The sequence below is a fragment of the Homarus americanus genome, unplaced genomic scaffold (assembly GCF_018991925.1).
Source record: "Homarus americanus isolate GMGI-L3 unplaced genomic scaffold, GMGI_Hamer_2.0 scaffold21314, whole genome shotgun sequence".
Lineage (NCBI taxonomy): Eukaryota > Metazoa > Arthropoda > Malacostraca > Decapoda > Nephropidae > Homarus > Homarus americanus.
This window is the reverse complement of record NW_024720811.1, coordinates 2,969,264-2,988,409: the sequence shown is the minus strand read 5'-3', so window position 1 is coordinate 2,988,409 and position 19,146 is coordinate 2,969,264. Positions and strand designations below refer to the sequence as shown.

The 19,146-nt window shown below is 38.2% G+C and overlaps 1 protein-coding gene across 1 annotated transcript in view; it reads right to left on the bottom strand.

The window, feature by feature from the left end:
* LOC121861233 (voltage-dependent calcium channel subunit alpha-2/delta-2-like) overlaps positions 1 to 19,146 on the bottom strand; it is a 204,252-nt gene that overhangs the window by 45,059 nt on the left and 140,047 nt on the right. The window contains exons 13-14 of the mRNA XM_042358883.1: positions 10,695 to 10,781; positions 8,893 to 8,970 (exon numbers count right to left, since the gene is read on the bottom strand). Of these exons, the coding sequence (XP_042214817.1) occupies positions 8,893 to 8,970; positions 10,695 to 10,781 (165 nt within the window). The remainder of the gene's footprint in view (positions 1 to 8,892; positions 8,971 to 10,694; positions 10,782 to 19,146) is intronic.

Sequence of the window (19,146 nt, the reverse complement as noted above, 5' to 3'; positions counted from 1 at the left end):
GGACCTAACAGAACCTTCCATTATATTAAAAATTTGTGGATGTGCTATAAATGATAACAAGATTTTTCACTCCTAATCTCATTCCCATGGCTCTCATAAAAATGAGAGGTATCAGTGACCTAAAAGATAAAAAAAAAAATCTTGAATCAGGTACCAGACTCCCTTATCCTCAACATCCCCTGAAGAATGAAAACACCATTCTTCATTGTAAGCATTTGTCCAAACAAACAAGTTACCTTTACAAGGTATTCATAGGACTGAAAAAGACAAATATAATTTTAATAATGTATCTACCAATGAAGTGTTAGTTAGCATCTCAAGGAAATGAACAAGTCTGTACCTAAATTTTATCTCTAGATTGATTTACACCTACTAACCATAGGAACCACCAAGGAACAGCTTATGCACAACATAAAAAGTACTGTAGATGTGTATGGTTTCCTTTTATCTTAATATCTTATATGTAAATGCACAGTCATTTACCCTAATGGGGTGCATTGTTACATCAGCACTTGGAGCTCTTATTACCCCCTTCCCATATTCTAACTGGGTTCAGATATGCAAGCTGCCTAGTAAAGAGCAATAGGCCATATACAAAGGACTGATCCTGAAATATTCTTCCAAGGCTGAGCCTTGAACTAGGAAGCTCAGCTACCCTCCCTCCCCTGAAGGGGTAGTGTGAGAAGTTTGCTGGGACTGAAAATCAATACAGTATGGCCAAATCAAAACTGAGGAACAAGGTGCATAGAGGTTCGAGTGACAGCATGACTCACCACCCTTCAGCTTTCAGTGCTAAATGATGTTTCCAATTTCCCTTTTTAAGAGTAATGGAAGTGATGGGAAGCTATACTAACCAATGGATTAGACACAGCCACTAATGGATCAGTCACCTTTGCTGAGACAAAATGCCTTTGAGTGTACAGTACTTGCCCATAAATTAGATTTCAAGATTAATCCTTCACTTTTCCCCATTCTTTTGTGACACGATTTCCTTATGCGTTTACTTTTTATTGATTAAAACTAATAAACCTGTTAAACTCAGAGAGCTCATTCTTAAACATGCTCATCTATAAGCAACTAACTAGTTAGTATGTCTTTCTTAACCAATAAAAATAACAAAACTGGGTAAGCCTACTGGCCCCTTACACTAAGCACTTTCAATGCTATCTATAAACTTATCTACTCTGGACACTACTGAATTCTAATCTAAACTGTCACACTATTAACATGTTCTTCATGCTTGATCCATCTCTTAATGAGCATCCTAATCTAACTCAGCAAACATGTAGCACTATAGCAGAGTTTAAAAATCTGGTACACTTAAAATGAAGCAAAGATCAGGAGTTGACTGCAAACAACAGTGTATAATAATATGACCTAATTAAGCAAAAATTAGGTCATTGAAAAATTACATTCTTTTTACTCAGAAACCAAAATGTATGTTCTGTCTATGATATATTTTTTGTAGACTAAACACTGTATCATGAAAAAGAGTTGTGTGTAATACAGTAAAAATATCATGAGGACTAACAGGAAATACAGTGATAATACAGTATTTCCTTACACGGTATGAGTTGCCTATGAGGATACAGTATTTATAAAAAAAACAAAAAAACAAAAAAAACATACAGCATAGTAGAGTAATTTAAATATGTACTGTCCACTATCGAAAGTCAAAGACAATATAATCTCACAAAGATCAGGCATGTCACCATAAATAATTCTCTTGAGTGTGCTTTACATTTTTTTTGACTACTGTACAAGAGTCCTTTCACTAGAACGAAGCAAGCTGATGGTGCCCACTCTGTGTTGCACCGTTTCTAGGTATGTTATGTCTTTCTGGAGGTAAGGTTTCTATGCCTGTAAGCAGTATGAGGACATATCAGAGACTTAAAGGCTGAAGGATTTTCTTATTTTTTGTATGTGAAGGTACGAATTATAATTAATAAATTTTGGTTAGGTTTTCTCACTGCTGCTCTCACAAACTAGTGCTGCCTTCATTGATTGACCTATCACAACAACGAATCTGTTTCCTTCTCAACAGTATCCAAGAAATTGTAATGTTATGAAGCATTTGCCATTCCTGTGACCATTTGAACAGCTCATGCAATGTTTTTGCATAGTTGCTATATCATCTTGACTTGACACCTACTCAAACATCCTTGTGTTGGCTGCCAACTTGATAATATGGTCACGTCTCTGTCACGCACTGTTGGCAAATACTGAGCATGCACCGGCTCCTGAATGTACCTGAACCCGCTCCAGTGTTGGTCAAGTCTTGTCTTGAAAGAGCTCACACTCGGTGCCGTCACAACACTCTCTGGTAGATTGTTCCAAGAGTTTACAACCCTCACTCCGAAAAAGTTTGCCCTCACGGTTTTCTGGACTTGCGGCTTCTTCAATCTTGAGCTGTGACCCCTTGTGGGACGAGCGTCCGCCAGTTCCAAGTAACCATCCTTTGTTGCTTGCCTTCAAACCAGTGTTTACTCCACATAAATATTTTGCCAATGATGTCATGTGGAACTTTGCCAAACACCTAGTATGAAAAATCCATGTACAGTACAACACATCCACTAGTAAACCATGGTCCCTGTAGTCTGTTACTGTCTCAAGGAAAGTAAGTTTGTTAGATAAGATTTTCTCCCCAATAAATCATGTTATGATATGTTGATAAGACTGTGCTTGGTCAGGTGTTGGATGATGGCATTCCTCAAAATTTTCTCAGAGAGTTTGAATAGATGTGAAGTTATGCTAATCAGCCTGCAGTTTTCTATTACATTTTATCTACCCTTTTTGTATATTGGAGTGAAGTTGGCTGATTTCCAATCCTTAAACACGTTTCCTTGATCCTGGGATTTCTTGAATATGAGTCATAATAGAGTGCAAATCTCATATGATACCTCCTGTATCACCTTGATCTGCATTCTGTCCATCCCTGGAACTTAAATTTCTTGTAGGCTGGCTATTTTCTTTTTGATCATATCATCTGTTATTGCTATATCTTTCATAATTCACTTTCACCTCCTGAGGGGTGCACTCTCCTAGGTAAGTGGTTCTTGAACTGTGGGTCATGAGACATCAAGCAATAAAAATAGGTCGCAAGGCACCGAGCAGTTTGAATGGGTCGCAAGACCATTATCGTTGTCAAGGTTGCAAACACTTCATTATTCACTTCAGTCTTCATTTTGCTACTGACCAGCACACATACTGTACAGTATTGCTCATGATGATGGTTGGCTAGTTATTAAATTTGTTTGAATACTGTTGTGTCTGGTGATATTATTATGTCTGGGGATCTGGTGTTTCTCACTTGCTTAATAATTGTCATATTTTGATGCTGTGTACATATCGTATTCATTTCACTCCTCATTTTTTCTCTGTTTTTCATTCTGCTGAGTTATTCCTGGATTTTGATATTGTACTGTTTTTTTTTTTTTTTTTAAGATGGCGAAATGTCATATAAACCCAAGTATAGACTGATCTCATACTGTATATAGTTTGACTCCTGATTTTTTTGTAGTAAGATACCAGATTCATATCAACACATCTTGGCCGTGACCACCACCACCACCACAACAGCTGATGCTGCGAACAGTTTTACCAACTCTGAAACTGAATTCCCGGCAGTTATCAACTCGTATTTATAAATCTCGCTAGATTCACCCCTAAAAGTACCTTTAACTATACCCGTACACTGTAATATCAAAACTTAAAACTGTAGGCATATAAACAGCATTAATGAAATCATATAAATAGCAATGACGAAAAAAAAAATATATACAAGTAAGGTAAATACTGTCGAAGTCTTAGGGATGCTTACTACCATAGCAAGACAACCCCCATCTGGGACGCTGCCTCTCTGCCTCCCCTCAGTGCTCAGTGCCGTGGGGGGTGTGCAGTATAATAATGGTGGGATATGCCTTTGTATTGCTCCCAATTAATGTTAATTTCTATGAATATTATTATTATATAAATGCAGTTAACTTCAATAAAGGCACTAAAATTAAAATAATTTTATTACTGGTACATCCTTTACTGTGATGATTCACATTATGGTATATTTTATTAAAAAATTAAGAATAAGATATTTAACTGTGAGTACAGTACTGTAATAAGATAATATATACCCTACCAGTAAATGTGAGGAATAAATTAAAATAATACCAATTAATAAAAAAATAAAAATAAAAATACTGCATTGCCATTTTGCTCTGGAAGACGAGGTATTTGTCAATCGTTTCACTACACACGAGACTCGGGAGACAGCGAACAGCTGAGATCCCATACTCTGCTGACCCCCCTTCCCTCAGCATGCTTATTTTTGCACACAAAGAAATATTTGTTCCCTTTATGTTTTTGACTATATAATAATTATTTTTATATAGTACAGTATATATATATATTTTTTGCACATTTTGTCTGTAAGATATTGTGCGCATGTAACCGAGTATAACTCACACCAATAGGTCAAGGGTTCAAGCCTCGGCCCGGACACACGTGAGAAGGGTGTTATCCAGTGACCCTACCAAACACCACAGGTTTCCTGGTCCCCAGTTTCTTCCTGTACTAACACTGGATAGACCGCTCAAATGGCTAGTAAGCTGATAAGTGGAGAATATAATAATAATAAAAAAATAAAAAATAATGTAGCTCACAGTTCAGCCTGGTAAGGGGAGGGCTTGGGGCGATGTGGCTACAGTGATGAGTCTAACTTGGTAACAATGCCACCAGTGGAGTAAATAAATGCAAATGAAAAGAAAATTATCTGTAAATCTTCTTTTGTAAATGGTTTTGTAGATATAAAGTGGCATATACAGTAGCATACAGTGACTGAGGTTCTGCTCTTCATATAGCAACAAAGAAAGAACCTTGGGGTATGGTAGGTAAGCCTAAGATAAAGCAGCTTGCTGGTAAGCCTAGCCTAATGCCAGCATGCAACAATTAGCTATCGTTCACCGTATATGACCCATAAAAACTCAAACTGGTACTGTACTTAGAAATAGAGATATTTAAATCTTGGATTCACTCACATAACATGGTTTGGCTGGTAGGTTCTCCAGACCTAAATGGTTGCTTCAAGTGACCTTCCTTGCAGATTTATTCAGTAAAATTAACTGCCTGAATGCTTCCATGCAAGTCTGAGGTCACACTTTCATTGAACTCACTGACAAGCTGTCCCCATTTAAGGACAAACTAAAGTTGTGGAAAGGCAAAATAGAGTGAGGAAAGACTAGGTCTTTCTCATCCTTAAGCCACCTGCTGGAAAACTTTGAGGAAAATGCATTGACAGTAGTCCCTCAGTCGTACCTTCTCGGCAACACTTCTCAATGAAATGGCAATCGTTGCTGCCAAAGCTCTGAAAGGCCTTCTACCATTCAGGACCACGTACCTTTGTGAGGCATAACTTAAACATTAGCACCAACAAAGACGAAACTTCTAAACAGGCTGTCACCTATACATGATCTGCACTGCAGCCTGTCTAGCACAACACCTTGATTTGAAGACCTAGCTAAGACAAAAGAAATTACCTGGTACTTGCTTAGCCACCACTGAACTTGAGTCTTTTATTTGAAATGATGTTTAATTTCATTATTATTTTATTTCTATTTTGTTTTATGGAGTGATTATTGTTTGAATGTGGTAGAATTGGGTTTAGGACCAACTGGACAACTACATGGTGGTTGAACTTGCTGTTAATTGGGGAGGCTTGCCAGATGATGCTTTTTCTATAATAATGCTGTTAATTGGGAATTGCCAATCGATTGAATGCCCGATAAGAGAGGGTCAACCTGTAATAACTATTAACAACAATAATAGTAACAATAATAATTGAGAACAGTATATAAACCTGCTAAACCAGAACAATAACAATGCTGTGGACAGTATTATCCTTAGTGATGAGGGCACACATATAAATAGCCAGGTCATATGGAAATGGTCAGGTTACCAAACAAAATACAGTAAAGATTTATATCTAATATCTTAATGTCTGTTTTAATGTACTGTATTTTTACAGAATGAAAATGAAAGTTTTAACCTGAAAATATTTTAAAACCAAGCAAGTGGAAAATTATATATGTATGATAACATCAAAGTGTACAGGTTTGGTCTAGGAACCCTAAATTAAGGTCACCTGAGGACATATCTCACAGTAATCATCACTTTCAAAAGACTGAGAACAGAGGCCATGGCTACCATTACTTCCTTACTTATCCTCTTTGCCCCTAGTCAGCTTACTAGCCACTTGCGCAGTCAGTCTGTTTTCTATTACGTTTGTTGGCAAGTACAAGTACTGGGCATGTACAGGCTTGTACTAGGCATATATTGCCTTGAAGCCTGACAAATCATGAGGTGTGCAGCTACTGTATAAGTGCAGAGCACTTCTGGGAATGAGAGATTTCTGAGTAACGAGATGACTCTCTCAAAGCCGGAAAAAAATCCCCCAACCCAGGAATTTTTCGGGTACTTGGAAAATTTTCTCCGAAGTTCCAGAAATTGCGCATTATGTCATCTTTCGAACCTGGAGAAAATCCCCCATCCCCTGAATTTTCCAGGTACCGGGAAAAAAATAAATGTATATATATATACATACATACATACATACATACATACATACATACATACATGCATGCATGCATGCATGCATGCATGCATGCATGCATACATACATACATACATACATACATACATACATACATACATACATACACATACATACATACATACATACATACATACATACATACATACATACATACACATACATACATACATACACATACATACATACATACATACATACATACATACATACATACATACACATACATACATACATACACATACATACATACATACATACATACATACATACACATACATACATACATACATGCATCCATCCATACATACATACATACATACATACATACATTCATACATACACATACATACATGCATACATACATACATCCATACATACATACATACACATACACATACATACATACATACATACATAAATACATACATACATACATACATACATACATACATACATACATACATACATATACATACATACATACATACATACATACATACATACATACATACATACATACATACATACATACATACATACATACATACATACACATACACATACATACATACATACATACATACACATATTACACATACATACATACATACATACATACATACATACATACATACATACATACATACATACATACATACTTACATACATACATTACATACATACATTGTTATATATATATATATATATATATATATATATATATATATATATATATATATATATATATATATATATATATATATATATATATATATACAGTATTACCCCGCCTAACGCGGTTTCACTTAACGCGTTTTATCATATACGCGGTGCCTCGCCAGAGCTGAACTTTCACTTAACGCGGAATTTTTCATCATATACGCGGGAAGCGGCGCGGGCACGATGCGCACAAGGTCGCCCAGTCATCAAAACATTACCGAGTTCTTCACCCGCCACCCACCACAGCCGGCCCAAGTCAGTGATAGTGATAATTATAGTGAGGATATGGACTTATATGGCCTTTGAGGGGTTTGACAAAGAGGCCCTGCAAGCCTCTGTGGTGGATAGTGATACAATTGATACAAGTGATACAGGTGAGGGCCAATAATCTGCCCTCTGCCTCGGAACCAACCCCCCATCCCCGTGTGCCCAGCCATCTTTTCTACTAATGCAAGTGTTAAAAAACCTAATATTATTGATATTTCTCTTAATTATTAATTGTGTGTGCATACCATCATAAAGTTAAGATAAAATTTTTACTACAACATAGTTGTGTGTCGTCAAAAAGTGGAGTTTGGGGGTCGGGCCAGTCTCTATTGGAATTAATCCCATATGTTCTGTTGTTCACTTAACGCGGTTTTCACTTAACGCGGTGTGGGTTCAATTGACCGCGTTAAGCGGGGTACTACTATATATATATATATATATATATATATATATATATATATATATATATATATATATATATATATATATATATATATATATATATATATACTGTATATATATACTGTATATATATACTGTATGTATATATATATATAGATATATACTGTACCGTATATATATAATGAAAGCATCTTGTAACTCAAATTATGATCTTTGGTAAATTAAATTAATTAATCATGTAATGGAGTTTAAGGTGATTTACCATATAAGTTGAATACCAGATTCTTAATCCTCTGTATACAGTACTGGAGTATATTTGTATCAATAAGACATTACCAGAGAGCTCTTCAAGTTCATCATGTTCTACTTTGTACTTAAAGCCCAAATTCTGACGCTTAATACCTGCACAAGTAGAGAGGAAGAATTTACACTCTCAACAAGACCAATCTTTCATGAAATTATAAGCTAAAGGCTAGTGCTTTGAGTTCTGTCACTTTTCCAATCACTCATTATTGCAAATCACTTCAGTATTTGGGGTATGACCAGCCTTTACAAGTCTCAGGTGATAGGTTGCTAGTTCACTGATTTATAAAAGCATGAAAAGCTACTTATTTAAAGAAAAATCACCAGTGACTTGAAACTACTGATGGAGTGTTTGAAAATGTTTGGCAAGGAAAAATCAAGGACAGGTAATTTACCTAACGATATTGGGAAACTTTGACAATCTTCCATTTTAACTTAAATTTTTGTGTGAGTAGGCATTTCTTACCAGATTTAAACTCTGCTATACATTATTGGAATGTCTCCTAATTTTTCCCACAGTCTTTGAACACCAACTAAATACAGGACTTCTATCGGCTCTGAGGAAGTGCACAGCTGAAGCCCAGAATATATCTTACCACTCGCTCTTGGTCGAACGTTACCATTGACTCTGCTAGAGGGAGGGCCTGAGGTCTTGCTAGCACTTGCAAATAGTCCTATAAAAAGTGTGTTGGGCTTAATGTGCAATTCATGGACAGATAACCCCAGAAGCCTAGCTGCTTCAAAAGTTGAAATTCAGCAACAGAATCATGCCAGGCATCAAAGTCCCTCAGTTCCTCTCCCTAAGAAAAAGTGAATTAGGTGAGAAATGAGAGATATAAGAGCCCAAGAAAAAGGGTCTTAAAAATTTGAAAAAAAAGTGCATCTAAAAAATATAAATGTGGGCAGAGCAAAGATTGTGAGCTCAGAAGTGGTATGAATGAGAAGCATCTGCAAATTGGATATGAAGAATTGAGGAAAAGAGGGTGTAAAATTATAATAACTGACAAAGCAAAACTTTTCATCTTCTTTTACACCTGTTATAAAATGATTCAATATTGTAAAATATAGTTATACTATAAGATATAGGAATACAAAAGAAGCTGATAAACTACAACTCATCTGACAACCTTACACTAACTGGCCACTTAATATGGACAACCAAACAATCCAATAATTTTAAATGTGAAATAAGTTAGGCAGTGAAGTTATTTGTTACAAGAAATAAGCCAAACGGAAGAACTGAGATGAAAAGCGAAACTAGGGAAACTGAAACATAAAAGCACAAGTAAAATACATATAAACAAATTACTCCTACATATAAAATATAAAAACAACACAAATTAATGTCCACAAGGCAATAAAGCTTACAAATACAAACATCTACTGTACTGTACATCATTAAGATAAAAAAAAGTGCAAAAAGAAGCTGACTTTCACTGAAAAGGATAAAATACTTTAAAAATGAAAATAACAAGAAAAGTGAGTTGGCAGATATCAAAGAAATTGCACAGATTTCAGTGACTTGACAACTTAAAAATAAAAGATAATAATTATGGCACAGAAGATGTAGTAAACTATGAAAATGAGCCATGTGCATGCAATCATCATACTTTGCTTTATTCCACCTCATAAGTAAATGTATTATTTCACATTAATACAAAATTCTACATAAATATCAATAAAAATAGGGAATCTTAAAATCAACAACACTAAGACTAAAAAGTGAAACATTTCAAAGAGGTTGCACTACCGAGGTCTGACAGCGCTGCTAGCAAAGAAGATGAGCAGTTACTTTGAGTTACTTTGAGAATCTGTCAACTCATGGGTGTTTGAAGAACATTACAATTTTGATGGATGAAAGAGGGTCCTCCACCAATGTTTGCTCTAAAGAAGAAAAATATACACTTTATTAATAGAAAAAAAGTCACCACACCACATCAACAAACCAGCTCTCTGCAGATATTGTTTACAATGAAATATCGCTTTTTGAAATCTTTAGTTTACAGCATTGCCATTCTGTCTGATTAAGCATACAAAGATATGCAGAGAGTAGGTAGAAACTGTGAGTTCAAAACCACATAGCTGAGAATTCAGCAGAAATGTGTGTACCTGGTAACTGAAGGAACTTTTGCAGTATTAGATTGGAAAGAAACGCCAAGGTTTTATAAATTGCCAGAGAATAAAGTGATTCCAAAATATATTTCACCAGTTCTTATGACAAATTGGCATTAAGAAAGTTATTATTGAAATGTAAGTACCTTTGCTGTATATTATTTTAACCCAGAAAAACTCCTTCAGTTGCCAGACACAGAGCAACACCTGGATAGAGTGGAAACAAGACCAAGTATTTATCAGGTGTTTGGGGTGGACATCAGTACAGGATTCTATCTCAAATTACCACAGCACTTGTGTACGCAGTTGTGTATTGGTCAGTGTGAATTCCACTCAGGGGTTGAGCAGGAGAGAGTAAGCTTGTGTACGATTCCTGAAATGACATCTCATTAAACACTGGCAATTAAAATAATTATAACTGTAAAACTCAATTAAGATATTAACATTTGTTATAAGAAATATAAATATCATGTGATTATAATAATAAAAGCAGAGTAACAAAAAAGGCAGGGCAACATTGTGAGTAACAGACAGAATTGAATGTAAACTTTGAGTTAACAGTACAGATTTGGAGAGATTAAATTAATGATGTAGTATTGAAAGCATTCATTAACAATATGCACCACAGCCTTCACTGATTGTACTCAGTGAAATGTACAGTAGTAATAACAATTAACGCTAGAGGTGATAAAATGCCTTTCATAATACTGTACCTGTAAAGTGTAACTGTGACTAATATTTACAAGTACTGTATCACTATTGATGATGATGACGATGATGATGATAATAATAATAATAATATTCCCTCATTGGGAAGGGGCCCCGGGTCGGTTTGATGTTGAGTCACAAGGGTTAAGTACAGTATTTCCTAGGACTACCATGGGAACCACCTTGGTGTGCCCTGAGACTGATGATGGGCCAATAGAGCACTATACTAAAGCACTAACCACTACACCACTGAAATGATATTACGTAATAATAATAGTCCCAGTAATAATATTGCTTTTTTTTCCACCCATACAAGCCTTGTCCCATTATATTGCAGGGTGGTTGAAACGGTTGAAACCAATACTATAGATTCTCTTCATTTACCGTCATTCATACATTCTTACTGTTGCAGCATCCCCATTCTTCATTGCACTTCCTGGATATCCATCACCCTATATTCTGTGTTTTCATTCATCCATACATCTCCCTCTTGGTCATTCCCTCTCCCTGCTACCATCTCCCTCAAAATTATATATTCTTCTTATGAATCTTTTACTCTGCATTCTCTTAATATAAGTCAATACTATCTTAGCACACTCTGGGCAGCTTTCTGTCAAACACTGCATTAACTTCAACATTTCCTAATTTCTCTATTTCTTATTCTCTTTATCTAATTCATTGAACCAATTACTCTCAAGCACATCATTTTCATTTATTTTCCCAATCTAGCAGCATTCTCTTTACTTTCCTTCTAATATCCCAATACCCCTACCTTCTTTTTTTTTCACTTCTTACTTGCGTCTGGAACTCACATCTCATTTTCTACTTATTTAATAATTCTAACCATTCATTTCATCAATCCCTCCTGTTGATCATCTTGTATTCACACATAGCTGTATTTTCTAAGATTCACTCTTGAACTTCAATAGTTTTTCTTTAATCTCTCTCCTTCACACTTATGTACAGTCCTCCAAAAACAGAATCGTCAGAGTTTCCCTCACTACAATATGAAACACTAGACAAAATGTTTTGATATGATCCCCAGTGCATCATCATGAGTTGGTACGCCTGCTCACACTATCGGCAACAGCTGGAGATAGGAGTAGGATTGGGGGAGGTCACGGATGTAGAACTACCAACTGTTCAGAAACAGGCTGAGTAACATTGCTCGGAAAACCTTGAATCACATCGACCCCATGGTGAAAAATACTTTTTTGGGGGACTGTACATATGCTCATCTTTTCTCATACTACTACTGCTGCTGCTGCTGCTGCTGCTAATACTACTACTACTACTACTACTACTACTACTTTTTTTTTTTTTTTTTTCGTGGCCTCCAGCCTCCCCCAATAGCCACACCTTCGCCACCATTTAATTACCTTAATATTAAATATCCTAATACATAAGTAGCTATCCTATCTGTGTTAAATTAGTTGAGCCGCAGATCTATGCGGCATTCAGTGACAGTAGCCTCATAGTCAATATCTGCAGCAGTTGTCGGAGTTGGGGCAGAAGCTCTCGTTCCCCTGAGGCAGAGCAAAGCCGACCGAAGGAGAGAGAAAGACAGTCGACATCTCATCCAGGCTGTAACATAACTTCTGGGCTGCTGCTTCTGTTCGGAGATCACCTCCGCGAGTCTGGCGTAGAAACATCTTGCACTTGGTCCCATCCCACCAGAGGTTGTGAACACTCGAGGAGTGAAGCTGCCTTGATCAACGTTTTGAATTCTCTCCCCATATGCCCTTCTCGTCGTTCTCGTTCCTCCTATGTGCAGCATCGAGAGCTAGGTTATGGTGACATGCAGCCATGGGATAAAAAATCCTGATGTCGAAGAAAGCTCGCTGTCCCCGCGTCCAGAATCCTCAAGCACTGACGTCCACACGGGCTTTGTTAGATGTGTTTGAAGTCCTGTGTTGGAAGATCTCACCATCCAATGGAAGGAGGGTTGCTTCTACCATGACATCCCGGCAGATTTCCTTCAACATATTTGCTGTGAGGTCCCTTACCTCGTCATGCCTCATGCATATGAAGCCCCCTTTCTTGCACACCATGGCGTGATCGCCATCATAGAAAGAGCCACACACGCATTGGGAGGGCAAACCTTCTACTGGCCGACCGTACCTTAGAGCAATGGCATCTGTAAATTCTTGTTTATTAAGACTGAAACCATTTGCCCTTATCGGTAACGTAGTTAACCAGTTCGAGGCGCCCACCTCCTGCGCTATAGCTACTTTTTTTCAAATTTTCTGGTACCTGCAGCAACAGTTGCTGCAACTTATCATTTTGGCAGTGCTGTCGATCTGTCGTAATGGACCTACGAATCTTATTTACTTCACTGGTATCCACTTCCCCTGTTGCATTCTGGGCTATTATGTGGTCCGTGAGGGCTGCCGTGAGCTTAAGTGAATTTTGATGTTCAGTGGCAGCAATCTCCTCTGGATTGGTTCGTCCCATCCCTCCCAGTCTTGATGGAAGTGCAAGAAGTGCTCTTTCTGCTGGGGTTAAGTCAGGGTGTTTCACTAATTCAGGAATGAAATTGACACTGATAACTTCTTCCAGAGGGTGGAGGAGGGGTCCGATATCAGGGATAGTACGTATCAGGTAGTTCCAACGATGCTTGACTCCATGGGTGAATGCAGCAAAGGCCGCATGTGGCTCTGTGTTAGCAATCTCAGACAGAGCTTGGATTTCACTAACCCACTCATTCACCTTTCCTGCTACGTACTCGGTCTTGAAGTCCGTAGTGCCAATTACTGCGCCTAGATGTCTTTGGCCGTCCTTAGTTATTTTGACCTCACTTCCGCCAAAAACCTCCATTGCCCGTTCATAATGTTCTGGCTTCACGATGAGGAAGGACTTGCTGGCGTTTGGGTGGTACCCTATTTGTGGACCTCGCGATGTTACCAAGTCCCACCACTTTTTGATGCCCTCCACTTTTCCTGCTCCTGTAAGATCATCAGCATATGCCACTTGTTTGACCCCAGTTGTTTCAAATTTTATTTCTTGTTGGAGCACTGATAGGCCAATTGCATACATTGCCATTGCAACAGGGTCCCCCTGTGTTGTTCCCTCGGTTGACTGTAAGATGGTATCACCTCTTAGAGCCTTGTTGTTTACCATATAGAGGTCTGATGGATTCCTATACGAATTTTCAAAATACATTGCAAAGCTTGGACACTTGATCTTGATGTTGTGCAATGCAGCCTTGCGGTTAAGTATGTTGAATGCGTTTGAAGCATCCACCAGGAGAACGGCCTCACAATCACGCTGCTCAAATATCAATCTCTTGGCGTGAATGGCGGCCTCCCCACCAGCCTGGTGGCCAGCACACACTTGTAGGTTCCCTGCTGCTGCCCTGACATCATCCTTTACCACCTCCGTTATGCATTTTCCGATGATCCGCCTCAGCACTTCCCCCACCCCAATCGGCCTACATCCTGGTTTCTTTTCCAGAGGAATAAGGCGGCAGGACGTCAGGGCCTGGAGGTGATGGCAGCAAGAGGATGTAAGCTTTCTTGCAAGGGCGGCAATGGCAGTGCAGAGATCGATTGCTACAGGGCCAAACTTGTTTGTGCTGAAGATGACTCTCCAACCGTTTGCATCCAGACCTGAAGGGCCGGCTCCTCCTCGAGTCTTCAGTGCCTTTTTCCACACCATCCCTCCTGTTATTTTCTCGAACAGGACAGCGTTTGGTGGGATATAGACACCCTCGAACCTGATGCCTTCTTCGTCGCTTGCAGGGGGATGTTTCTCTTTCAGTAGTTTTAATGTCTCTCTGTTTATTGGCATCACCCCACCGGAGGATTCCTCTGTGAGAGATCTTACCGCCAGAGACACTTTTCCCACACGCATTTTGTTTCCAAATTTTCTTGCCACGTCATCGGTGTTTTGCTTTCCGTCACCCGTAATTTTTAGTCTCTCCTGCAGTGTTCTTGCTTCACATAGGAGATCATCAAGGGCCCCAGTCTGCCACATTGCCAATTTCCTCTTCATTGCTGCCACATTTTCTTTGTGCTTAGTCTTTGTGTGTGTCCTCTGACAAAATAGATGTGGTATTATTGCCAGTATTTGAAGAGCTAAAGAGGCGAGGAAGCGGTCCTGAGTGTAATCAGTCATGAGGCGAGTCATCTCCCGAATCATTTCTTTGGTGGCCGCACACTTGGGTGGTCCAAATAAGTTAGCGGGCGACCACTTGACAATTTCTGAGTAGGTTTCTTTGACCCATATGTCTGCATTTTTCATCGACATGCCATTCCACTGAGGTGGCTGTCTCTCATTCTCCTCGTGGACATCTGCTACTAAGGGAGCAGCATTTATTAGTACTACATTTTCGGGTTGAGTAGACTCACTGCTATCATTTCGGATATCATCGGGTGGTTGGGTCCCGGCGATATCCACTGTGGCCACCTGTGTCGGCTCCCTGCTAATACTACTACTGCAACTACTATACTACTTTTTATTATTGTATCCACTTCACCACTGATTGACTCATTAGTCAATTGGGCGGTCGGTCACATCTCTGTTATGCACTGTTGGCAAGTACTGGCTCCAGAATGCATCTGTACCTGCACCAGGGATGGTCAAGTCTGGTTTTGAAAGAGCTCTTGTGAACACTGAGGAAAAGAATTTATTTAATGCTTCCGCTCCATCCTGATCTGAGTCTGAGTAGTTACCATCTTCAAGCCTCAGATCTAATATGCCCAAACATGTTTTTAATTTAGATTCTGTGTAACAGTAGAAAGCCTTTGGGTTTGACTTGACTTTGCTTGCAATCTGCTTCTGCAACTCTTTTTCAGTCCTTCTGCACTCTGATTTTGCTTGGATCCGAGACCTGGCATATATCCTTCTGTCCTATTCATTGTTTGCCGTAATCTACCTCTTGAATTTCCGAAATGTTTTCTCAACTTCGTCAACCACTGCATGGTTCAAGTGTAATGGTCTCTTTGTATTTGTGGAGGCACTGGGTTTGGTCTTGGGTATATATTTATCATTCAAATAGTTCACTTTACTGGCAATGATATTCAGCATAGTACTGTATCTGCATTATTGTTTCTCAGTGAGTCAGGCCAGCTAATACCCCTTATCTCCTCCCTCATTCCATTGTAATCGCCTTGTAGTATTTGATCCTTGGCCTGCTCTTATCAAGAATCATGTAACAGTTAAGTCTGAAGGATAACATCACATGGTGGCTGGTGCCAAAGGGGTGCTAGATGTTCCAACTTGGCCACCATACCCTCCTCATTAATTATGATGATGTCCAGTGACCTGGGTGTTTGTTCCCCTCTATAGTGAGTCAGATCTTTAACAGCTTCCTCCGACTGATTATCAGGGACTCCAAACATGATTATATTGTTCTTGTACTCAAGTTGCTCCTAGCATATCCCCTCTCTCCTGCTCTGATCCTACATTTCTCTCAGTCACCTTCTGTGGCCCTGCTGCAACCTAAGCATAGCTCCTCTTAACTAGTTCCTCTATCCTATTAGTGACTTCTTCTGTTTTAGTGAGGATCTCTTTTCCACCTTGCTCTAGTCTGGCAATTGTCAAGGATCCAGCTTCTTCTATTTTTGACTCAAAGTATCTTTTTCCCTTATGATCTGCAATAGCCTTGTTGATTTTGGTCTTGCAATCAGAGCAATACCAGCAACAGATTTCATTCTTTATGCTATTCACTAGCCTGCCTTTTTAACCCCATCTACACAGACCTTGCAAAAGTTATATACAACTTTTAAAGTGTACAATGCCCAGTGCCAAGGTGATACTGACCACCATAAACTTTATCTTTATTCTGAGGAAGAATGGCAAAACTACTAGGGCGACTTGCAGTCACACCTCTTACAAGATGTAGCATCACGTACTAAAATCCGTGGAGCCTTTGTGCCCCAGAGCATTATAATATTATATAATATAAAAGTCACTTTTCTGTCCTGTTGTTCTTAGCATCCTCGTTGCCCTCATTTGCCCAGTGTTGTTGTCTGGAGAAGTACACTGCCTGCTTGCTTTCCACTTTATTATATTTTTTTTTTCAGTTTCCCTTTGCAGATTGCTGGTTTCCACTATGTGCTGCCTATAAAGTACTCCTCACTACACTAAATCTTCATATGAATGGTGGATCTTGTACACAATCACAGTTCTTAAAAAAGAAGAGAGAAAGAAAAGTTCTTTCTTAATATGTATTGTGCCACCAATATTGACCCAGGCACTCCTATGCCTGCTGTTTCCTTGAAGGGTGCACTGATTATTCATTCATGTATTTATCTATTTTCAAGTTCCTCATCAGTTACTATAGGCTATCTTAGGTACAGTCACACTGCATCCTCTGGTTGTCCTGTGGATGGTGGATCACAGTCAAGGATATGCCAAATTTAAATTTTTTGAATATAATGTGGCATTATTTTAGTTTATGGTTGTATCCACACAGTGTCAGCCAACAGCACTCCACAAGGAAAATAATTTGATCTTCAAATGCAAATAATAACAAAAGTGCTTCACCAATTGACACATTCACTTGAGTAGAACGACCTCGATGACTTTATAAATTCACTGTCCAATTTCTAGTGTTCAACAAATAAAAGCCTGATTATCAACACGTACTGTTTCAGAGACGAGACATGACACACCTGAATGACTGCACAGACTTCCTCCTACTGTACTGTACTACTTCAGGGTATTACTAATACTGCTACAGGTACTACTACTGCTATTACTACAGGTACTACTACTAATAATAATAATGGTAACAATACTGTAGAGCAATAAAAAATCTTAGAAAGATTACAATAAATGGAAAATCATAAAAAATCCACCCAGATTAATGTTAATGATAAAAAATTATTTTGTTAATATTTAGCATTATTTTTCATGAAAGAAACTTAGTTTTAAGAGACCACCAGTTAATAAATTTAATAATTTATGTAATTATAACACTGGATAACATAGGAAGAAAAAGGACTTAAATTATTATGTACATACCTTGTATATTGTATAAATATATAAATATCAAATACTGTATCAAAAGAGTAATCATAAAATTTTTCACACAATCAGCATTACCAACAAAAAGTTGTGTTACAGATCCACTTGTTTATACAGGTATCCCTTGAGCTACAGACAACCTTTCAGGAATGAAAAGCTTCTATAACTCTAGGGATGCCTGTATGATCTTGTTAATATTCCTGTTATAGAGCACAGGATTCATCATCATAAGTGATATTACATTCAATACAAGTCCCATGAAAATAATATTCACTAAGTCAGAGTTGACTCAAGTCATGTGTAATCTTTCCATTACATTTTGGGTTTAATTACCCAGTAGAAGTGGGATCCTGATTTTCTGACATGGTCTGTGTCCTCTAACTGAGGTAGTGTGTTAACTAGCAACAAATCTTCAGCTCTACAGCTAGAGATGAGATTGAGTTTCTACATTATTAACCCCAGAATATTTGAATTACTGAAATGGTCTGCCAGCCTCTCATAGTCCAACTGCAACATAATGCTTATGAATTTATTAAAAAAATACTTTTTTCTAAAAAAACAGTTTTTGTGATGAAGTCCAGAATGCGACGTCTAGTTTTATACCTAGGTATGTAAATGCCTAGCATTAACTTGCCAGGCCAACATGTAGATATACTATTACTGATTAGAGACCATGCCTAACATAAGGGCCCTCTTGGAAATAGCCATCTGGCAGCTTTGTCAGCTTATTCCTGGTAAAAAAAAAAAAAAAAAAAAAAATTATATATATATATATACAGTGGCCCCTCGGTTAACGAACTCAATCCGTTCCAGAAGGTCGTTCGTTAACCGAAACGTTCGTTAACCGAAACCATTGTTTCAATGGGTTTTTGGGTAATTGGTTCCAGCTCACCGAAAATTTCCTAAATTCAACAAAAATGGTAGAAAAGTTCACTTACTTTGAGGTGTGTATGTAGAAGGCTCCTGGATGATGATGATGATGATGGGATTTAGAATATGGGTGGAGGAGAAGGAAGAAGAGAAGGCATTGGGGTGGAAGAGAAGTCACCCCATGGTGC